We start from the raw sequence: 25,394 nt of genomic DNA on the forward strand, positions 1-25,394 counted from the left end.
ATGGTGGATTAACTCAATTAATTTGTTTAGATTTAATATTTTATGATTTTCATTCTATTTAAATTTTATTAAAATATTCAAAAAAAATGTAATTTTTTTGATAAATAATATATATACAGATTTTTTTTTAAATTTAATTCTTCCTTTAAAAATATTTTTGATGAATCAATCGAAAAACTCTTTTGACAAAATAGCCCATCAGTTAAATCAATTAAACCCATTTAACTAAAATGGGCCATACCTTTAACCCTAACAATTGGCAGGCCAAGATCGAGCCACAACAATGATAGAGCCCATCACTTAAGATTTTTATTTTGTCACGCATAAACCTGACACTATATTACCAACTTTTCAGATGAGGGTGAAAAGGGAGTTCAATATTCCAAGTAAAACTGGGTTCAGGTAGCAGGTTAAATACAGTTGTGTATTGGTCACCTAAGAAAAGACAGGTACTAAAAACACAAATATTCCTTTATCTTTTCAGTGTTTTGGGACCGACCAAGCAGATTTGAAATTTAATGTATTATAAGACAAAAAGTAGAGGAGAAACTAGAGAGTTAAAAGGTTGGGGAGAGACAGAGAGAAGGACCAGGACGGCGACTGTTGTTCTTATCCCTAAAACTTACGACAAAGGACAGTAGCTGTTAGCAATGCCAAAATTAAAATACGTGGTGGAGGACATTTCAAACCTTATCTCCAAATTCATTATTGATGCAGTTCCCCACCAGAGTGAGTTATTATAAAATATCGATCAGATATATATACAGCAGGCTAAGACATTCTAGGTGTTATTCATAAATACCTCGTCTGAGAAAGTGAGAAGCATAATAATACTTACACAAGTCCAGTCTCCAAGACTCTTTAGTGTACACAACTATTGTGAATATATCTAAAACTACAGTAATAAGACATTTATGGAAGGCACTAAACTGACAGAATCCATCTTACACATCCTTTCCTTGGTTTTGATTCATCTTACAATCCTTGAAATGGAGCACAACAACAAATCACGGTAAATAATGATACAAATGACTGGAGAGGGATAGGTCAAGATTCTTCCCCCTCGTAAGATACCATGAGAATGACCTTTCATTCCCAGTGATCTAAAACCCACAAACACCAAAATGCCACGCTTCAAGATGACTGCGTGGGTGAATTTTGCGACAAAACCCCAGGGGTGCTTCCCCTTTTTGAAGAGCATCCCTAAGAATAAACAATTAATAATTAATCCTTAATCTGGAAGGAATTTTTAATGGAACAGAGCACCGTCATTAGATGACTGCACGTCAACACTATAGACAATTGAGGAGAAGGGGATGATGCCATGGACAAGTCAGCAGGTCAAGCAATTTACGTCAAATTCAAAACTTAGTGCTACTCTCATTTGCAGATATTGAGGGGCCTTCAGATTTCACAAATGACGATCCATTGCTACTAATGTCAAGTCCCTGCAAACGACCAAGCTGGTCGTTTTGCAATACATCTGAGATTTGGTGAGAATTCGTTTGATGCAGCTGATGAGCTGGCATGCTAGATTGGGAGAGACCAAATGGAGGCAACTGCATGTTCTGGTGACTAAGAGGACCTGAATGTGGTGGGATTGAAAAGAAATTTGACCCTGCAAATGGCATCTGGTGCATTCCAATATTGAAAGACTCAGAGTGGTTGTTTAATGCCTCGCCAGTAGCAATCTTAAGCCTCTCAACTTCCTTCATCAATGCATCATTAAGAGCTACAAACAGAACAGAGGTAAATTAGTATATAATTATGTAAAATATATGTATGATGCTGTATCTAAAGAAAGTGATTGACTTAAACAGTTACCATCACGAAGTTGTGCCTGTTGCTCCATGGCTTGCAGACGGAGCTTAAGCTCGGTATTTTCACTACTCAGACCAGTTGTATCCCTCTATAAGTAATCAAGAAACGGTATAAGTCGTATTATTATTTAGCCACAAGTTTATGCATGACAAGGAAAGTCAACTGAACGTAAAGTTTAATAAATAAAAAACCAGCAAGTGTATCAGGAATTACCAAGGAAATTTGTAAAATTAAATCATTAACCTATGATTTAAAAAAACAGGAATTTGTGATAAAAAGACAAGAGTGCATCTAATCACCCATGTCATATTCTTGTCATTAAAATAATACCAACAAAGATATGTATCCTGTTACATTTTTAGTGCATTGTTTGAGCACGCAGAGAAGAGATATCGGCATTGCTTAGATTATGTCGAATCAATTTTTGCAGATAATTATGTAATATTATAAGAATCATAACCAGAGAAAAGCAAGAAACTGCAGTAGCAGGCTTTAATGTAGGAAAAAATATGAAGCCCATAAAAAACAGAGCCAATAAACATTATAGCCTCTGTTTCTTTAGGGGCGGAGGATGTAAAATACTTAAGTACATGTAGATGTAAATCAACAACAGACCTGGTACAATGTGAGTTGGGCAGAAAGTGTTGTTGCCTCGGTCTGAAGGGTCTGAACTTTGCGCTCTAGTTCTTGTATATAGCGTGCTTTTCTTTCTTTTGACCGCGCAGCAGATTGCCGATTAGCTAGTATTCTGTACAGAACAACACTTGTTGAGAATAGCAAAATAAATGCTTAGCAACTACTAAAATAAAGGTACTGAAAATAAATGAAACAACAAAGCAGTATCTATGGCATAACCCTCACTCACTCGCATTTGCAGCCTCCCATCCCTATTTTAAACGTTCAACTCTTAGAAATCACAATGACACAGCCGTTATGTGTTTATTATATCAAAATAATTTATACTATAAAGGAAGAAGATTCATCATTGTCACTCTGCATATTCAGAACTTTTAATGTATCACTTTATAAAAACCATTATAATTAGATTTAACATTAATTACCGAGAAAAAAAAGAGAATAGTCTTAATGACAGATCGTTTTAACTAGCAATCAAATCAGCAATTACAATTATAGTGGGGACTTCGAACTCTCCAGACTGATCATGCAACGGAAATGCACCACATCAATCATACTTTCTTACAATTGTACCCAAATTTGCCGTTAAAAAGCAACGGCTGCGTGAAATATTCTCCGTCTATTCAGAAATCAATCACTTCCCACTCATCTAACTCATCCCATTACAAAACACCAGGATTGCATTAAGGATTTTATACAATTTAATGATTCAGCAGCGTATATCAATGCCACCATCCATTGAATGATCATGTAAAATCTATACACGCACTAAAGTTATGAAAAACAAACTCCAAACAACCGTTACGAAAACAAATATCATTGTCAAACATATAAGATTCTCCTATCAATGTCAACTGAGTCCCCAAGTGTCGAGCATCATCTAATTACATTTACAAACCAAGTCTCATTTTCATTGTTAACAGGAAATTATAATCAAGAATATGTAGATGAGAGTATAAAGTAACAAATTTGTAAGCTCCCTGGAGAAACGCCAAATTCTAAAATCTCAACAGAAAAACTAATTATTTAATTATGAAACTACCGTTGAGTTATTTACGTGATATCAACGTTAATCTACTGCATTAGGATTCTGAAACTGAAATCGAAGAGCGAAAACTATAATCATTTTCCACGAAAAAAAATCGAAAAAAATTTAAAGAGAAGAATGATAGAAGAGACCTCTTGGCACGCTTTGGATCAATGTTCCAAAGTTCCGCGAGCTTATCAGGAGGCATTGCTTTCTTCGCTTCCATGATCTCTCCGAACATGCTTGTCGACGAGGAACCGTCGACAGAGCTACTGTGCCGGTGTCTCGGCCGCGCCTCTTCGGCGCTCGGACTCTTCTCGCCGTCGTTGTGTCCGCTGGTTCCGGTGCCGTTTCCGTAACCGTTCTGATCCGATCCGTTTCCACCGCGGCCGGCACCATTCGCGCCACCGCCGAGCTTCTCAACGTCAATGTAGGTGGAGAAGAGGTCGTCCTCGGATCCGATCTCCTCTAGGCTCGCCGTCGAGGATCCGCCGTTGAACGGATCCGACGGTGAGAGGTCCATCATGTCGTCCGGAAGCCGGTAACTGACCTCCGAGAGTGCTCGCCGGTGGTGAGAGTGTGACTCGCCGGAGCCGGCGACGGGAGCGGCAGAAGAACCGGCGCCGAGAAAGAACAATGAAGCAGACGGCGTTGATGACGTGGCATTGAGATTAGGGTTAGGGTTTGAAGGTGAATCTTGCGTCTGTGTGGCCATTCCCTTCTGTGTTCTGTTCTTTTCCGATCGATGCTCTGTTTCTAACACAAAAACGGACAATCTCTCTCGACTTTCTTCCTCCCCACGTTCCAAACACATAAAATATTAAGAATTCTTAAAAGAAAAACAAAATTATATTATTTAATATTGTTTATAAAATAACAAAAAAAAATCTGTTTAGCATATTTTATATTTTACAGATTTATTATTTTTCCTCCCATGTTTTGTACCAGAAAGTTCTTAAGACATTGTAACACAAAAAATAAAATAAAAATGAGAATGTAAACTATAAACTGAAATGTTTAAGATATGCAGAATCTAACAGGTATTTATCAATCCCTTTCTAAATAATTAATGAGTATTTAAAACCATTTAGTTTTCTTACATTGTCAATGTCCAATACGATTTTACAGTGATTATTATAAAATAGACATATTTATTATATAGGATATTTAATAGTTGGATAGTAGTATAAAATTTATTCACATTCCAAGAACATTTTAGTTATATTATTGTCTTTTAATATAATTTTTTTAAAGTAACAATAAATTTGTATAATTGCATAATAAATTAACATAACTAAATTAATTAAATTTAAAGAAAAATATAAAGTAATTTAATCAGGGAAGGGAAAATATTAATATAAAAGAAATTTTTAGAAAGAATAAATAATTTATTTTTTAGTATGTTTTTTTTTACTTAATAACAATAACATCATGTTTTCATTAAAAAATAAATAAAAGGCAATATATATATATAGTATTTATCCTCGAAATTATGAACTTAGGATGCTAATATAATATTTATCCTAAAAAAATTCAATATTTTTTAAGATTTAATATAAAACTATAAGTTTCTAATATGAGAAAATAAAATATTTTTAACTATAAATATAAAAAACTTTATAATAAAAAAAAATAGCATAACCTTCTCATCTTTATCATGTGAATTGTAAACTTCCTCATAATAATTAGCTAAAAATTAAAAATCTCTTGTTAAACTTATTCACTTTTAGTCATACGCTTCCTATGAAGGTATTGAAAATGACTAAATGAAGAAAAATTATATTGTACATCCAAAAATTACTTAATTTACTTCTTAATTGCTAAGAAATATTTCAATCGTGTACACCATTTTCAAAAAGCATGTAGCTTCACATGCAAAACAATGTGATTCAATTGACAAAGAGTTGATATGTTACTATACAACAAAGAATTATAAATGAAGTGGTTCACATTTGTACGCAATAATTTCATATTCAATTATTTAATTAAAACCCAAATTACTTTATTGTGCAAATACATTTACTGGGTTACTTAATTAACATGTGTTTCCTAGTAACGTGCAAAAAACATTTTCCTTGTAGTTGCCCTTTTGACTTTCAGAAATGTTTAAACAGTTTATAACAGTGTACATGATGTGAATGATTGAATTTAAAATGGAGAAAAATATATGTATGAAGAGTACTATAAAGTTAAATTTTTTTCAACAGTCAAACCTGAATGCTAATGGATAATTGGAAGGGGAACACCTTTCTTCCTTTCTTCTTTTTTTCTTTTCAAAATTTTTCCTTCATAAAATGAAGGCAGTTTTTCAAAAGTGGAGATGGGTGAGTGATAATATAAAGTAAAGGTTCGGTTTTGTTAGATTTATGGGTATTCGGAATGTTAGATTCATGAGTGATTCGTTTACTTACGTTCAATGTATTTGGATCTTTTTGTTTGTTTGAAATCAATTAAAAAGTAAGGGTAAAGTTGGGGTCTCGTGTAAGTGTCTGAGAACTCGAGATGTATGATCTTTTGTATGATTAATATTTTATTGTTTTGTTTTCGAGTTGGATGTAACTAATGTTGTACTTTGGTCAATAATGGAGTTTGGTATGTGTTGCATGTTCGTTAGGTGGTTCTGGACCTTTGAAGGATTGAAGTTTACTGTGTTTAATTCCCTGTATTGTTTTAATTTGTTCCTTTTGGGTGGAAGAACTTAATAGGATTTTGTTAGGTTTTTTGATTGGGATTCTTGGCCTACTAAGACAATGAGTCTTTAAAATGGATGATGTCGTGCGGCGCTGGAGGGAGAAATCTTTTGTGGGTCGGTAGGTAAGCTTAGATAATTTTATTATATTGTGTTTACGGTTTGGGTACTACTAATGTTGGTATTTGGTCAACAAAGGGATTTGTTATTGGTTGCAGGTTGTGAGTTAGATTTTGGTGTATTGAAGGTTTTACGGACATCGGACATGTCGATAGACGGTAAAGGTAATTTAAGTATTGAAGAAGTGTGAGTTCTTTTTGACATGATGTTGGTTGTGGGTGAGGAATTTTGTTTTGTATTAGTTTTTTGTTTTGTAACTGTATTTGTGGTATTTGATTGTATTAGAGTTTGTTTTGTGTGTATTGTTTATACTAAAGACTGGTTATATGAACCTAGATAGGGTAGCAAGGGTGAACTGATGATGTGGTTTGTCATTCCTTTCCTTTGAGGTTTGAATTGGAGGTCTGTAGAGCCTAAATAGTCAAGTATTAAGCAATTTGACTTTGACTATGTTGTGTATAAAGGATTGAAACACTCTTAAAGTGTCTTATAAGGGTTGAGACAACCCTAAAGTATCTCATTTTATTTTATTTATTTTACTAATAAAAAATTTATAAAGTTAATTTGATTAAATTGAAACTTTAGTTTCTTGGATATGTATGATTGTGTGAAAGATAATGATTAAAGGGTCAAACTATAAGTATTTTATAGTTTTGAGAGTAATTTTAAATAATTGCGTAAACAGTTACCTTTTATATATGTTTATGCCAACTTTTTTTTCTCCATTTCTTTCTAAACCAAAGCTTTAGATTGATATTGTATTTTAATTACATGAAATGTTATATATGGAGAACACAAAAAAAAATCACATTCCTTTTTTACTTTTTTTTATTTCCCTCTTTTCCCACTCAAATAAATAAATATTAGGATAAAAGGGAAAAGAAAAATAGATTTGATGAGAGAGAAAAAAACAATTAAAAGGGATTAAAACAAGGTGAAAGAGATTTTTTTATGAACTATATATTTTAACCTTTTGTTCTTAGTTAGAAATATATATTTTATAGACATTGAATCCAATGTCTTTATTTTAGAAGGAAAAATTCCATCAAAGTGCACAATCAGAAGTTTTTCAGTAAGATAGAACTTGTTTTATTACTCTTTATAAGATGAAAAGCTGAAAAATTATTGTTACAATGTCCATTTATGGATTAAGTGGACTACATAATACTCATAAAATGTGTTGATGCTAGATACATAATATCCTTTGATTATGCAATTCATCTAGTTGATTTTTTTTTTTAATATTTAGGGTTAATTGAGTTTAAATATGTTTTTTTATCTTTTTAAATTGAAGTATTATTTCTTTTGATCTTTCAATTAAAAAGTTTTATTTTTTAAAATTTTGTGAAATGTTATTTTTAATTATTTTTTTATCATCATTTATAGTTATAGGTGTTAATATTAATAATATTGATGAAGAAGATGATGACTCGTCACATGAATCTAATTGAATAACATGATTTATTAAACTTCCAAATTAGGTACTTTTTTAGTCATTTGGTTAAAAAAATTCATTTTTAAGTTATTAAATTTTGTATAATATCATCTTTATTTTATGGAGTTTAACAACATTAGACACATTGATTGTGTTATGAATAATAGACACTCAATATTTACTTTATAAATTTTGAATGGCATGATTTTTTAAAAGTTTATTAAATACTTAAATATGTTTTAGTCATTTAAATTATGTACATTTTTTCTTTTGATCACTCAATTAAATTGTTTCATCTTATAGTTTACTTTACGTAATGTTATTTTTAGTCTTTAAAATGACAGTAGTTATATTGATAATATGAAAAATGATGACCAACTCAATATTTTTTAAATACATTTAATTTTTAAATAGATTTAATTAAGTGAATTAATTTTTTTAAAGTTAACTAATTTTTTGTTGTTTATTTTTACATTATTTAGAATGATAATATTTTGATTATTTTGCAAAAGTCAATTTTCTCAGGTCTTTAATAAGTAATAGTAATATTTATCTTTCACATAATCTTCAATTGCATAAAAAAATTTGCTGAAAAATCACAAATCATTTGAAGAAAAAAAAAAAGTTTACAAGAACATCGAAATGATGATTTTAGAAACTAAAAATAACAATTCATAAAATTGAAACACTAAAAAATAATGAATTTTTTAATTAAAAATCAAATGTTAAATTCTACATCATTAAAAACTTGATGAAAAACATTCCATTCATAATAATTAAAAGTTGTTACGGTATAAATATAATTAAAAGGTAATTTCATTTGTTTTGTTAAATAACAAATGTTTCAATGTTCTTGCATATTATTATTATACTAGTAGAAAAGTGATTAGTGCAATGAAAAATTTAAAATCGAGAGCGGTGAGAATAAATATTTAAAAAGTTGACACAAGTGTAGGGAAATTCAATAATTTAATAAAGCATGTTCTCAAAAAGTTGTTTGGTCCTAAATTCGAATCACTTTAAGATTAATGGAATAGTTATGATCATGAATCATGATGCTGCCATTTAAAATTAATTGAAGCTAAGTTTGGATAATGATGATGCTCTCCTTTTACTAGTTCACTTTTTGCATTCCAAAGGGGGGGGAAATATTTCATTGCATCATGTTAATTAATTAATGACAAAAAAAACCACTCACTAAAACATTAATAATAAGGTTTCACTTTCTTGTTGTAAAAAAACATTCATAAACTTTTTTCTGTTGGAACTTTATTAATGTAAAAATATGGTATTATAAAAAATATTAAATTATAACTAGAAATAAAAAATAAATAAATATTATTATATTAAATATTATTTTATAAATTAAAAAATTATTGATATCGTAAAAGTTTATAATGTAATTTTTAAATTAATATCTAATCTTAACTAATAAAATTTTAATTACTAATTATTTTAAAATATAATTAATAATTAATTTAATTAAATATTAATTTAGAATATAAAATAGTTGGTATTTAAAATTTTAATAGTTAATATTAATACTAATTTATAAATTATTTTATATTTTTTTTATTAATAATATAAACTATTTTATATACTAGTAATTTTTAATTTATAAAATAATATTTAATTTAATTATATTGATTAATTTTTTTTATAAACTAATTATTATTTAATAATTTTTTTATATTGTTTAATACACATTGACTTGGCATTTAATACACATATCCAATTTATTTTGACAAGTATTTCAATAAATATGTTTAAAAAAGGAATAAATATTTTTAATAATTAAAATTAACTTATATAAAAATAAAGATTAGTTTAAACATAAATTAATTTAAGTTATCGATAAATCTATTTATTTAAAAGTGTCTAGGAAAAAATGATGCAATGTTTATTTTTTAGGACATATAGTAAGTGTAATGTTTATTTTATGTGATTAATAGTAAAATTGATTAAAATTTTATTTTCTTCATATATTAGATAATAAATATCATTTTACTAAAAGCTTTCAATGTTTTACTACTTTAAATCCGTGGTAAAAAAAGGGGTTTTTTGTGTCGATAAATTTTATCCGATAACTGCTATAAAGTTTTTTTCTCAATCATTTTAAGGATCCATAAATAAAATTAAAAATATTTATAAAGTCTTAAATAATTTTAATAATTAAGGAAGAGACTCTCTGTCTAGGTTAATTCTGCTGAATCACAATGCCACTGTATGTTTATATGTTTGAAGCTTGAGCATGATGAATACTTATCTGTTAATGATGTTTTAAAGGGACCCATTTAATTTCAGGAAATCAGGCCAGTTATTGTGAACATTTAGGATTATGTGTGTGGATTAATTAATAACTGACTTAATACAATTTTATCATAATAATTAAATCATAAATATACTTCATGCATTGAGGATTTAATATGGTATAGTTATTTTTATCGATAATAAAAAATAAATAAATGTGAACCACTTCAGAAATGGTCCAACCCTTATATCAAAAAAAGACCTAAGATATTCCATCTTAAAACTCGCACAACCGGACACCTAGGATTACAGAACACTCCTGACTTAACTCAAAATTAAACACCATAAAAACAAGCACCTGAGCTCAAAAATATATCAAGAAACCATCATCATACAAACTAAAGGTTAGAAACATCAATTGAAAAAGGAGAGAAAACCAGAGAGACTTGAACGTAATTCAAGATCAAACATTCATTTGAACTATGACAACCACTTCTAAATCATCGATAACTTCCCATTTAATATGGTGTAGTGTGAAAATGATATTTGGATGTGATTTCAATGTAATTCTTCACTATCTGCATAATATGATGTTTATTAACATAATAAGAGCAAACAAATAATATGATGCAGCATAAGAATTGCAAGTAGGTGTCTCGTGTGAGATCAATGAGATCAAACTGGTACATGTATCTTATATCAAATGGTATAGTGATATAAAATGCATAAAAAAGTACACTAATATTTAGACAAATTAATAAGAAGAGTAGGAAAAATAACGCTAACACTGAAATATATTAAAAAAAATTTAACCTCGTAAACTCTCTTGACAGATGATGTCTGAACTTCACTTCAACCAAACCAACAAGAAGTTAAACTAATAATAACCTAATCAAGAATGAAAAAAAATGAAAAAAAAGACATAAATTTTAAAGATAAAAAATAACTATTTCAAATTCTTATTTAGTAATCAAATTAATTTCACAATATTAAAAAAATTTCATTTAACATAATATTTTATTATAGAATATTTTATCTAAATATAATTATGAACTAATAATTTATTCAATTTGGTTATAATTAATTTGTTGACACTTGACTTTTCCTAGCCCGCGAAGTTGTGATACAAAAGTGCCAAGAAAAAATATTTTTTTTTCTAATCTTTATAAAAAAAGTAGTACAGGAGAAGTAGTGGTGATCACAAGTCTTCCCAGTTGCATGCAATTGCACCTCATGCGCAACAAATTTAGGTGTGTAAAGCAAAAGATGCAATTTTGCCAATAAGATATACAAAAGAAAACAAAAGTTGTTTCGTTAAAGCAAAAAATAATATAAAGATTATAAAATGTATATAATTTTAATTGGTTAATTAATTAGTTTAATAAATAAAATATTAATATTTTATAATTTAATAAAAAATATTTTATATTAATATATACTTTTATATTTTAAAAACCCTAAACCCTAAATCATTATAATAATATTTTAAATTAAAAATTAAATTAAATATGATTAAAATATTAATTTATTAAAATGTCTAAGTATATACTTTTTACTGTGCTACACCCAATAAAGAACAAATACCAAACATCTTGATCTCATCAATTTGATTATTCAATTGATTAAATTATTCAGTAGATTAGTCGTACCAAATTAAAAAAGAAAAAAAAAAGCTCTGTTTTCATGTCTTCTCTTTCCAATGTCACTTGATCACTGAATCTCTAAGAAGGGCATTTATGACTTCTGTTATCTGAGTCTTCTGTCATCTGATTCACATATAGCTATTTCTCTGAATGATCTGAAGCCACTGTTTCATTTGCCAAATAAAGCTCAACATTCATTAAGGCTAAAGTCAATGGTTGTTGGGATATCTTTCTTTGTCCTATTTTCACTCACTTTGAGTCTAGCTTTTCTAATCTCAAAATGGTTTTCAAAAAGTCAAACCAAAAATGTTCCAAAAGGGTCTCTGGGGTACCCTATCATCGGAGAGACACTTAGTTTTCTTAAAGCACAGAGACAAGACAAGGGAGGTTCTGATTGGTTGGAAGAACGGATATCAAAGTATGGTCCTGTCTTTAAAACCTCCTTAATGGGGTCCCCCACAGTGTTTGTAATTGGACAAGCAGGAAACAAGTTTATCCTTGCTTCACCAGATGATGTGCTTTCTGCTAAGAAACCCATCACCCTCAAAAAGATATTTGGAAGACAAAGCTTAGTTGAACTTACAGGAAACAGGTACATAATCTTCAACCGTAATTCACTGATGCAGCTGAGGTTGTTTGTTTCTATTATTTTTAGATGAAGATTTTTATTCAAATAACGACACTTTTAGAGTAAGGTGTTTTATGTCTGGATGAATGGATTATGGATAGTTGAATTTTAATGAATAAGAGATTTCGGAATAGTGTAATTATTTGAATAACTCATTAGTACTGTGATACAAATACTGTTATAAAGGGAACTACTGGTGGTCCTTGTTTTAATTTTCAACACAAATGATTTTGAAAAAGTTGAGGTGAAAAAGATTTATTTGTGTTTGGGATGATATTTTAAAAGTAAGTTTAAAGGAAATGGTTTTTATTTGAATAGTAAAGTAAAACCACTTTAGAAGTGTAAATATCTATTTCTCATAACCAAAATCAGTTCTTGTCTAAGAAAAAGTTTAAGAATTTTGCACTCCTCTCAGAATTATTTCTGCTCACTGCGAAATTTCTTTTCAAAATCCTAAAAAGAAATAGCCAAAAAAGAACCAGTTTCTTCCTGGATAATCAAATGGTTTGATTTCCAACATGGTTTTCAGATGTGATCAAACAGACTATATAGTTCACCTTTTTTGGGGCTGTGTTAATGTTTCATGCAGATTCAAGTTTGTGAAGGGGGAAATGCTGAAATTCTTGAAACCTGAATGCCTTCAGAACTATGTAAAAAGGATGGATGAATTGGTGAATGCTACATTAGTGAGAGAACTCACACAGAATGAAACAATGGTAGTTGTGGTCTTCATGAAGAAACTGACCTATAATTTATCATGCAATATATTGTTTGACATTAAGGATGAGCACACCAGGGAGGCTATGTTTGTAGATTTCACTTTAGCATTTAAAGCAATTCATTCTCTTCCCATCAATTTCCCTGGTACTACATTTTGGAGAGGCCAAAGAGCCAGGGCAAGAATTGTTGACAGGATGATTCCTATTATGAACAAAAGACGGGAGGAACTGTCTAAAGGAGTCTTAAGCTCTACCAATGACATGCTTTCTGGCTTGCTTGCACTAAGGGATGAAAAAAATCAACCTCTACCAGATGATTTAATCACTGACAATTTTATATTTTTACTTGTTGCTAGTCATGACACATCTGCCACTCTTATGAGCTTGATGATATGGAAGTTATCTAGAGATCCAGAGGTTTACAAAAGAGTTTTAGAAGGTACCACTTTAAACTTGCTGTTTCAGTTACAATGATGTGCAGTCCAAAATCAAAAGAGAATTAGGATGTGTTTGATTTCTATTTATAGAAACAGTTTTTAGTTTTAAAAAATAACAAAGAAAACAAACACATGTACTAAGTTCATGCCTCATCACATATACTATCACTCCAAATTACTTACACCCTTGAGTTAGGATCACAAAACAGAAGAGGAGACCACAGAACATGTAGCTGTTTCTGTTTTCTGGTTTCTAAAATACTTGATTTGGAAATAATTTTTAAAACTTGACAATAAATTTCAGAGAAGAAATTGATTGGTGAGTATCATGAGTTATGAGATATTACAGAAAAGTAAGAATGAAATGAATAGACCCTTAGTCCTATAGTTGTTTTAGTAAACTGTTTTATGCAGAACAAATGGAAATTATAAAGCAAAGGGAAGGAACAGAAGAGAGGCTAACATGGGAAGAGATACAAAAGATGAAATATACATGGAGAGTGGCTCAGGAATTGATGAGGATGATCCCTCCCTTGTTTGGAAGCTTTAGGAAAGCACTTAAAGATAGTAGCTACCAAGGATATGACATACCAAAAGGGTGGCAGGTGATAATTCCATCCTCATATCTTTTTATGAGTATTCAAACAGTATTTTGTCATAATGTTAATTAGTGACACCTTTTTTGAACAAACATGTTAAATTGGTTATTTGGTCAGGTGTATTGGGCAGCATATGGAACCCATATGAACGATGATATATTTGAGAATCCACAAAAGTTTGATCCATCGCGTTTTGAGAATCCAACAAAGCCAATTCCACCTTATTCTTACCTTCCATTTGGTGCAGGGATTCATTATTGCATAGGAAACGAGTTTGCCAGGATTGAGACCTTGATAACCATTCACAACTTCGTGAAACTGTATGAATGGTCTCAAGTAAACCCAGAGGAACCAATTACCCGTCAACCAATGCCATATCCCTCCATGGGTCTCCCAATTAAGATCAAACCCAGATCTATTATGTCTTAATCCTCTTCTCATACACTGCATTGGTTTTTTACTATTGCTGCAAATTACTATTGTAGTTATCACTGTGATCAATGTTAATATTCTCTCTTCTAAATTGTTGATATGTTTTTTTTGTCTAATATAATATATATATAACTACAGTATTGCACCTACTGATTCTCTGACCATAACTTCGCTCTATCAATGTTAGAAGGTTAATGCTGAGATTTTATTATGTTCGAGAATTCTAAACTAATTTTTGGACATCAACACAGTTCCTGTTATAGTTTTTAGGAAAAAAAAAATTATATAAATATTTATTTATTTATTTTGGCTACTAAGCTTAGTACAAACCTATCTGTTCATTCAATTGAACATAAGATATATTGATTATAATTTGGAAGATATATATTTTTAATGGTTTGTTGGGATGACAGAGCTGTTTAGAGATAAAAAGCTCAACAATCCTCCTGCATCCTATATAGGCTCAAAATCGAGAACACTCTGCTGCAGCTATAAATCAAGAACTGACCATTCTACATCTACTGATATGATTGAGTTATTTAATTTTATTAATGAATAATTATCTGGTCCCTTGAGAAAAAAAAATCATTTTCATAATATTACACCTATGGCCTGTTTAGTGCTTCCAAAAGGAGAGGGAGAGTCCTCAAATTAAACCTTCTTCTCTTCAAATCAGCATACAAAATGTACAGTAAACAAAAAATTGTGGTACCCTTAGAATTTTTTTTTTATATTTTATGATTTTTTACAACTTTTCTCTAACAAATTATAAGAAATAAATTTGTATACTTTTTTTCTCTGTAATTTTTAATATTTCATGAAAAATATAAAAAAATCTATTGTAGATATAGAGCACTGGAATTTGTATGTAATATCACACACTAAGGACAGAAAAATGGAACTCGTTTGTAAGAATACATCAAATGTAATAACAGAAAGAACAAGGCAGCAACATATATTTGAAAAAAAATATTGATCGAACAAGGCACTATATATATATAGCCGGCATTAACAAGCTTTCAATATATGAACATTTTCTCATTTTATCAATTTGATCCATGCAATGAGATGCTGACAGACAAGATAGTTGGCGATTATTTTGATGCCAGTTGCTCTATATTGATACCAGTAACAACAAGAAAAGACACATATTGATAAAAAGCGAAACTTTCAATTCAAATAGAATCAACAAATAGAATGAAACAATAGCATAAGACAATGTAAGATAAAACAAATTCAGAAAGAACAAATTACCATGAGATGTGTTAATTATAATATATTGTAGTATATTAATATTTATAGTTGGTTTCAAAGAGGGAGGTTGTAATGAGCTGAGAAAGGAGAATGAGTTGCAGACATGACAAGGGAGGGTTCAGTGCTGGCAATGGAAAGAGGAGTCCTTCTAGGTCTTGAGGAGGCCATGCTATGGTGACCATAGCCTCTGTCACCACTCCTCCTTGGTCCTTTCTCAGCCCATGTAAGCTCAGCATGCTTCAATGTGCTTGGATACCTCCAACTGCAACACCCTACCATCCCTGCTCTCTCTATGTACCTGTGTCACCAATCATATATAATAACAATTTCCAAGACCATGAACATGTTGGAAATATACCATGATATTTTCGTTTTGAAGAATTACTTTCTTTCGTAAATAATTCTTTAACTAATAATATTACATAATTAGTAGATGAAAGTGTTAGAAATTATATTACACAGTCTCTTAAATATAAAAAAAACTTTATATTAGTTTCTCAATGTTAATGAAATATATCAATTCAGTGTCTGGGTTGATAAATATTTCATGTTTTAAATACTATTTATATAATTTCAACAATTTAAGGATTAGAGAACATTATGCTTACGGACTAAATTCACGATTTATTTAACATTTTGTATAATTAAAATAATAATAATTTTGATATACTAGTGTAGAAAATTGAATAATACACATAATTAAATTATAATGTAAAAATCTACTATAAGTTTATTCTAATTGAAATATAAAAATATAAACTATTCTAGGTTTAAAGCAGATATATGACACTAGCAAGTTAAAAAAACATTTATTGATCTTGATGTTTTGATTTAGAACAATTTTTGCATGAACTCATGGTTTCTTCGTTGTCTACAGTAGAATTGTTGTTTTCTCTTGTTTTCTTTAAGAAAACAGTTCATTTATCATTACCTTTGGCTGAATCTCAGTCCAAGACACTCAATACACTTTCTTCCTTCTGTCATTTCTCCCATGCCTATTTCCACACACTGCCTGCAATAAACCCTACCACACACCTGCATACCCCAGAAACATCTTAACATAAAAGTTCAACTTTACAGTCCATTCTTGTAGACAATACATAAAAGTTAAAGATATGAAGAATGTAAGTTTGTAATTTGTTGTAAATTATGCATGATACTCTAATGCTTTTGTCAAACTTTTTTCATTATTCCATGCATCAATCCTCTTATTTTTTTTTAAAAAACCTTACACTGTAATCTATATTGCTGTAAGCATGAAAAGAAAAAGGCAGAAAAATGTGTGGAATCTTAAAACACAACAAATATCAGTGTAATTTACTATAGACGTTTTCCATTATCTAGTTACTGAATTATAAATAATGTGCATGCAAAGACATACCAGGCATCTAGTCCTGAAAAGATAAACATAGTTACTGCAAATGGTGCAGATAGTAGAGTGAGGAATCCCTGGCCTCCTTCGTCGAACAGATCCACCTTTCCCAGAAGCAAAACTCTCACCACTCATGCCATCATAGCTCATGCTATACTCACTGGCCCTGCTAATTTGAGCCCTTGCTGCACCACCACTTGCATGGTTAAAATGACCCCATGAGTCACCAACTCCGTGGCCAAAATCTTGATGCTGACGACGATGATTGTTGTGGTTATGGTGGTGAGGGCTGTGATTGAGTCCCTCCAAGCCCTTTCCGAAGTCAAGACTAGGCACAGTGGAAAGAGAAGGTGATGGTACCTTTGAGGGGTTATTGTTGGTTGCAGCAGTTCCAGAAACATGTTCTGAAGTGGTTGTGGGCATTGTAGTGTTTGTGTGGTGTGATGAAATCACATTGGGTAGGTCTTGAAAGGTGAGGTTAACAGACTCATCAGGGATTCCTTGGTAGAGTTCTTCAAGTCCTAGTTTTGGCTTTGCCTGCAGAGTCTTCATGTGTTCATCGCCCATTGAGATCAGAGAGTGTGAAAGGAATGCTTTAGCTATGAAGTTGTGTGACAGAAGTATTTAAGAGAACGGAATGAGAAGGTAAAAGCTGTAGCAGGCTTGTTAATTACGTCCATTCAAAATAATGACAATCATATGTAGCCAAAGTGTGTAAGGCCGGTCGAAAATAAATGAAGAAATAAGGTTACATGTGTAAAAACTGCTTCTATACATAAAGACTTCTAAAATAGAAAAAGAAAAAAGAAAAAATGAAATTAAATGAGTTTATATGTAAATTAAAAATATTTATATATAAATTAAAAAATAAATTATATAATTTTTTTATATTTTTTTAATAGAGAGAGGTGGGATAGGGGACTAATTTCATGGTTGGGTTTAAATAACAAAGTTAGGGTGTTAATAGTAGATCTCGTGTTGGTCATTATGAAGTAGCCTAGTTTTTGGTAAGGCAAATTCTTCCTACATTCAACTTTTTTGAACTTTCACCCTATACACTTTTAAATTTTTAAAAATATCTTTCATCCGAGAAATAAAATTCTGGAATTAAAAAAAATACATTATGAAAAAATAATATCGTAATAGATTATTATGTTCTGAAAATGAAATTCTGAAATAAAATTAGAAAATTAAAATTTTATTTAGAAATGTAAAACATATGTTTCAGAGAAAATCGGAAAATATCCTGAAAAAGAATTCCAGAATAAAAAAAGTTATTAAAATTTAAATCTTAGAAAAATGTTCTGGAAAGGGAGTTCTGGAATGTATTTTATTTGCACCCTTTTTATTTAGAGCATTTTGTCATTTCACATAAATTCGGTATACAAGTATAAACTTATTTAGGTGCAGTAAGTAATTGTCTTTTGGTAATTGGAGACCCCGTGTGTTTTCGGGCCTTATTATTGGTAACCTCAAAGTTATTATTTAACATCCCCAAACCCCAAAAAGAAAAGACAAAAAAAATACAGTTTTGGTATTTAGTTAAAATTATTTTATGAGACATGTTTTGTTAACACCAAGGGAAATTGTCACCTTAATTTTTAAGGGGCCAATACAAAATTGACTTATTTATAAGAATTAAAAATATATTTAAATCTACAATTTAACACAGTGAAAACTTGCTTTTATTATATATTTTGAATTCATACCTTTCATAACACAACAACAACAAGATTCCAAAGTGTTAATTCTGCCAAAAACAAGTACACAGTAAAAGTTTGCTTCCATTAAAGATATTTAATAAAAAAGGGAAAAAGGTTGGAGCGTTTAAGGAATCAAATGGAGGTAGTGACAATAGCAAGTCTTTGTTTTATCTTAAACCCACTTGGTTAATGGTCCTTTTCTTTTTCATATATTCCTTTTCTAAGAAAAAAAAACTTAAATCCCTTTCCTTTCAAATAATCCCTTTTTATTGTTAACCAATCCCATCACTGATACTCCTTGTAGAGACATTATTATATAATCTTGATGAGTATCATATATATATAATTATGATTAATGTTAACATCTTTTCTATTTTTTTGAATAGTAAAAGTTGAATTTCTAACTATTAATTAAGTTATTTTTGTTTTGAATAATTTTCATTTAAATTTTAATAACTTACTTTTGTTTAAAAATAACTGTGTGATGAATTAGTACCTACTATATTTTTCTAGAGGTCATTCAACTTATCTGAGTGAAATTTGGTTATAGTCATAATTTCTCTCTTCTCATTGATATTCTGTCAAGCATACACACTTAAAATGATAAAGTCTCAATCTAAGAAAAATTTGTGTTTATCTAAATAATGTGTGTGATATGTATAATCATAATCCTTTATCCAATTGTGTGTGATATGTATCTTTGAACTTTATGGGAAATCTAAGAAAAAGTTCATCTTGCTACTCTTTCCCTTAATTTAATATACTTCTACTCTTTCTGTTGCTGTGTATCTATCCTAATTCCATGTTGACTAGGTCTCAGATGAACCCTCAAATTTTTAATTAAAAAGTTGAAGCCAATATGGGTTTTAATATTGCAAAAATTGGTGTCAATTACTTTTCTTCTCAACTTGCTTATATGAATTTCAATTATTAGGGTTCATATTGATCAATAACTTTTGAATGCTTTACACCCACCCAATCTTTGTAACTCCTTTAATCATGGTTTAAATTTGGGAAATAATTAATAAACGTGTAACACAACAACTTGTAGGTTTTTTTCTTAGTTTTTTAACACCACTACAATTGCTAGCTAGATTTGATGATTATGACTGGTAAAACTTTTTATTTCTTATTAGCACCGAGAATTTTATAAATGAAGTGAGAGTTTAAGGTTGTTTAAGACCATGTACTATAAATGTGATTATTTGAGATGATTTTTCCACATTCCACATACTATGGAATATATATATATATGTTTGGTATAAAGTTATCGCATACTTAAAAGTAGATAAAAAATCTAAATTTTCAAATTTAATTCATAATTATCCAAATTCATATTATTTTTGAGTTCATTAAAATAGATTTATCTTATAACTAAATCCATATTTTTGGATTTTAAGTCGAATTTATTTAATTGGATTTGGATTAGATATATATTAGATACATTTTTTGATTATCCAAAATGAATTTTGAATTGGATTTTAAGTCCAACCCATGTCAAGCCCCATTGTCCTGGACCTAGGTCCAGTCAACTGAGTCGATCTAGGCCTAAGTTGAGACGAGTCGGCCCTGACCAAGTTCGAGTCGAGTCGGCCTAGATCCAAGTCGAGTCGAGTTAGTGTGGGCTAAGGTCAAACTAAGTCGACTCAAGCCTAGATCTAGTCTATTCAGCCTAGGTTTTGGTGGAGCCAAGTCAAGCTGAGTTGGATCGAGTCAGGTTGAGCCAAGTCGGCCTAGGCCAGGTCGAGTTGGGCTGGGTTAGGTCAACTTGAGTCGGGTTGTGCAGGTCGAGTCAAGTTGACCAAGACTAAGTTGAGTTGATCCCATGTCAAGTTGATATTAACAAAGTGAATTTAGTATAGATTTAATCTAATTTAAATGGAATTGAAAAAAATCCAAATAAATTTGATCTAGTGAAAATGAATTTGGATTTGGATCTAGATTGAATCTAAAATAGATTTTGAAAAATTCAATCCATGACCACCCCTAGGAGTAACTAAGTATATACGAATAAGACTTCTTAACAGTTGGTTCTTTATGTAGTTTTGGAAGAACTATTATGATGTTGATTTTGAAACACAAGAGTATATAATTTTCTTGGATCTTGTAGGTTTGGTTGAAAGGTTCTCTTTGTAACATAATTGGAGTACTTCTCAAATATTCAATATTTATTTATTATTTGTCGATAAAAAAAATACAATACAAGAATTTTAATATAATCATAACTAAAACTCTAAACACAAATTCCTCATTTTTTTTAATTAACAATAAAAATTAATATAAATGAAAATACTCGGATATTTCAATCCATATAAAAAAACACCTTTATCTATAAGTAACAAAAATTATATTATCCTAAATCTATTTCTGCATCATTCTCAGCTTAAACAATAATAAAAAAAAAAAAAACACAGCAAAAGTATAGTGTTTCTTTCTTTAAATTTTATATGTTTACATTGAGGTCAGAGAAATTCTCAAAGTTATTCTATGAATCCACTTTCATCAAAAAGAGATTTTTTGTGCAGCGAGTCCTTGTGCATGTATCCTCACATCCACATGTGCTCACAAATTCCTAATTCTCAACATACCAAGAGAATTTGTTAGTCATTATTTGTTCTACGGCAACATTCAGGCTTTGACTTTTTTTAACTGTTTTGAAGTGATTAGCATAAGCATTATTTTTAATCAACAAAAAATCAATTAATTAAAGAAAACATTTCAAGAATGTTTCAATTCTTATTAAAAAGTCTACTACTCAACCATATGACTTACAAATTCGTAAACATAAACAAAATAATCTTCACCAACAAAATAATCTTATTTTTAGTTTTTATTAAAACTAAAAATATAATTTATATATTTTAAATTATTTTTTGTCATAAATGTTAATTATATCATAGGTTAAATTCTAAAAAATATCCCATTTTATAAATATTAATTTCAAGCTATAAATATTTATGATGTACATACACAAACTAAAATGTTAATTTATTATGAAATTCATAAATTGCAAACTAATCTGTAATTACATAAATTTTGCAAAGAATTGATTAACGCATACATTTTTTTTAAGAATTAACACGTGTTATTGTTGTTTGAGATATACTTTAGGTCATACAACAACAACCACCTAAAAGCATTGTCACGATCATGCATAGAATTTGCACGGGTAAATTCTTTAGCCACGGCTAATTTTATATTATCATCTTAATTTAATTACAATTCATTACTTAAGACACGTTTACAATTTTGCTTTTATATCTTCACTTTAATTAAATAATAATTTCTTGTATATGAGAAGTTTTATAATTTTAAAGTAATTATATTTATATCTTTTTCAATTGTTGATATTAGTTGGTAGTGTATAGAAATTAATTTATATGAAATTATGCATTTTTTATAAGTAGTATTTTAGTATAATAAATGCTTATTTTATTTAATTATTAAATATATAAATAATATTTTTAATTTATAAGAAATAATTTAAATCATCATACAATTTTTTAAGGCTTACTTGCATTTTTTGTTTTGTTTTACTACTTCTCCATTCAAGATTTCGCCTTCTAATCATTATCAGGCAAATTACCAACTTCAACTTGCAGTACAAATTTCGTTTTACTATTGGATATTCAATACTCCTCGCATATTTTTTTGTTTCAATATGATTACTTAACCAATTATCTTTAAAAAATTATTAGTATTTCCTTTCTCTATTTTTTCAGACTGCCTTTTTGTAAAACCAAATATCTATCTGACCTTTATCATAAATATTACATATGCGAGGCTCGAACATTTATCTGCGTGTCCGTGTTTGATACATATATCGGTGTCAATACTCGTACGACACTTATCGGTGAAGTGTTAAATTCAAAAAATATTTGTTGGATTTCTTAAAATTCTAACACGGTTCTAACACAATTTTAGAAAGTATAAATACAATAATTTTTTTAAAACTCAAATTTATTGTATAAATTTTTATTATGATTATAAAAATAAGGAACAAATTCTTTTGAACCAGTCATGAAAAACATCTCCTTGCTCTCAATAAATTTTAAAACATACTTATGCACATAAATATTTACTGTTAATTTATATAATTTATAGTTATAATATATATATATATATATATATGTGTCTCCGTGTCCTACATTTTAAAGATTATATATATCTGTGTGTTTATGTTTGTATTGTGTGAGATATCCGTGTTCTTAGTACATATATCTATTCATCAAGATTGTGATTTGTTTGCAACTGGTTCCATATAAACATCTTTCCATACATATAGCTTACATAATTTAATAGTGGATGAAGCAAAGTAAACTCCAACCCCTTCTTACAGTCAGCCTCGTACCAACTATTAATTAACTAATCTCTAAGCTTTTAAAATTTGAAATTTTAGTTAGCTTTTCAACTAATTTTGTGATGTGTTTCTCATTACTACCTACCAATTATTCAATTGGTTAATCATCAGCATCAATTAAGTGTCGCAAAATATTATTGTCGTAGATTTTCTGATTATCAGATTTATTAATGAAAAAGGTGAATCTGGACAGAGAAATGGCTTTCGACGGTGATGAATAGGAGAGTTAATATTTTTAATGGTGTAGTGCATGAATAGGAGATCTAATTTTTTTAAATGTGTGGTGCATACGAATGACATGTTTTTAAACGTGATATAAGTGCTTATTTGCAAAGGAATCACATGTTTTTAAACGTGATATTAGTCTAATCAAATGAAACATGGGAAAGTGTATGGGTTATTAGTTTGAGACGTATTTTGAAATAAATTTTTGTTATGATTAAAATGAAACCTTGCAATGTATAACTTACCTCCCTAAACACTACATCACTTGACATTTTTAATTAAAAAATATTATTAGATTAAAAGTTTTTTAACGTAAACTATGTTTGCAAAACACATATTTATATTAATCCAAAATCAAGTCACCAAATGTTTTTTTTTAGTGAACATTACAGTTCTACCATTTTGTAATCTCATACAAGTTTAAATATATATTACACATTTTAAAACATTCAAAACTAGTAAAATTAAGATTTTACAAAACTTGTAAAAATGTGAATTTCATTGGATGTGCTAATTTATTTTTAATAAAATTTGGTATAAGTAAAATAAAAAGTAAAATTTATAAAAAACTAAGTGCATGGATTCTTTTTATTATTTACTAATAACTTTAAAATATTTTCAATTTTAACGGATTAAAACAACAAACTAAACATTTTTTCAGATAATATTATTAAATAAAAAACTTAAAATATCAATAAAACAATTCAAATTTTTTTTCAAGAAAAAATAAAATAAATGACATTTGAGTATTTTAAAAATGTTTCAATCCTGTAAAAAACTATTTTAGGATGATGGTATTTTCCTTATTTTTATGAAGAAGCCCCAATGTGTTTTGCTATGTTGTTTTCATGCAGGGCCTATTTGCTATTCAATGTAATCCGTGCTTATCCATTGATCATTATGGGAGGTATTTTGAAGCCGCAATACTGTGGTGTACTAGTGTGCTACTCATATATTCCTTTTGGGTGAATTTTTGGGAGACAAATGCAATGCAATCTAAATGTAATGTTTATACTTTGTGTGGGATTGATGTGCAACTAAGATGAACCACATCTTACCGTGTAAAGGGACTAATTCATAAGGGTGCGACGAAATAGACTTATCTATTTTTGCCATTTGTAATCATTTGCAGAATATTCTCGTTCAATATGAGTTGGAGTATCTAATACTTCCATACTTATTCTTCTTTGTTGTTGATAAAAAAATATTTTGTTTTAACTTTTGATGTAGGTATATTTTATGTGTAATTTTAGTTTTAGTTATAAATTGTTAATACTTAATTCTTATAATTTTGAAATATTTTAAATTAAGACATTTATTTTAAAATGCATCTAATAATTAATTCATTGTGAAAGTGAGAAGTAATAAAATTAATTTCTCCTCACAATATATTCTTGCAATATTTTGAAATTCACATGTGATAGATAATGCAATTATTTAGAATATATAAAGCAGTAATAAACACTGGTTGTTATAGAGTTAGGTAAGAGTGACTTATGATACAAGTTGGGGGAGTAAGGTGATGGAAGAAACAATATTGGAATAAAAAGAAGATAATGCCTTATTTAGTATTTCTTCTTCTTAGATACAGACATAAGTGTGACTGAATTGTGATTCTTTGCTAAGACTGTCGTGGACGGTCATTGAGCCTGTGCTGGAGAACAGTGGTGGAAGAGAGAAGTCAGGAGGATCGTTAGAGATTATTGGCTCTGGAAGCCCGATGAAAAACTTGACTACACGGTCAGCTCAGCGTATAAGGTACTAAAGACAGAGGGAGAAGGGGAATTGAGGTCTTTATATGAGTTTTTCTGGAGTATTAAAGCACTGCCCTCTAAGATGACGATTGGCGCGTTCTGGCAGACAGACTCCCAACAAGGGTTAATGTGTAAAAGAGAGGGATAGATATGGATAATAACGCATGCGTTATGTGTGGAGAAGAAGAGGAGACATACAACCATGTCTTCTTGAAGTGTAAAGTTGCATGGAGGGTTTGGTATATGTGCAACGCGTGGATAGGGATGAGTACGACGTTTCATTGGGATGC

The 25,394-nt window shown here is 29.6% G+C and overlaps 3 protein-coding genes across 3 annotated transcripts; 1 reads left to right on the forward strand and 2 right to left on the reverse strand.

Annotated features, from left to right (window-relative positions):
• Window positions 1–762: 762 nt before the first annotated feature.
• LOC137831561 (transcription factor RF2b) lies at window positions 763–4,240 on the reverse strand. The gene is made up of 4 exons (XM_068639287.2): window positions 3,637–4,240; window positions 2,437–2,569; window positions 1,825–1,909; window positions 763–1,732 (listed from the first exon to the last, which is right to left on the reverse strand). Exons 1-4 carry the CDS (start codon window positions 4,197–4,199, stop codon window positions 1,362–1,364), a joined length of 1,152 nt encoding a protein of 383 aa, XP_068495388.2. The 5' UTR covers window positions 4,200–4,240; the 3' UTR covers window positions 763–1,361.
• A 7,421-nt stretch (window positions 4,241–11,661) lies between these two features.
• On the forward strand, window positions 11,662–14,527 carry LOC137831562 (taxadiene 5-alpha-hydroxylase). Its single transcript, XM_068639288.1, has 4 exons — window positions 11,662–12,213; window positions 12,839–13,407; window positions 13,820–14,010; window positions 14,122–14,527. The coding sequence occupies exons 1-4, from the start codon at window positions 11,834–11,836 to the stop codon at window positions 14,431–14,433; spliced, it is 1,452 nt and encodes a 483-aa protein (XP_068495389.1). The 5' UTR covers window positions 11,662–11,833; the 3' UTR covers window positions 14,434–14,527.
• A 966-nt stretch (window positions 14,528–15,493) lies between these two features.
• On the reverse strand, window positions 15,494–17,674 carry LOC137833098 (uncharacterized). Its single transcript, XM_068641471.2, has 3 exons — window positions 17,072–17,674; window positions 16,622–16,725; window positions 15,494–15,988 (listed from the first exon to the last, which is right to left on the reverse strand). The coding sequence occupies exons 1-3, from the start codon at window positions 17,627–17,629 to the stop codon at window positions 15,745–15,747; spliced, it is 906 nt and encodes a 301-aa protein (XP_068497572.2). The 5' UTR covers window positions 17,630–17,674; the 3' UTR covers window positions 15,494–15,744.
• Window positions 17,675–25,394: the final 7,720 nt, after the last annotated feature.

Source organism: Phaseolus vulgaris, chromosome 6, assembly GCF_051622355.1.
Source record: "Phaseolus vulgaris cultivar YP4 chromosome 6, ASM5162235v1, whole genome shotgun sequence".
Taxonomy (NCBI): domain Eukaryota; kingdom Viridiplantae; phylum Streptophyta; class Magnoliopsida; order Fabales; family Fabaceae; genus Phaseolus; species Phaseolus vulgaris.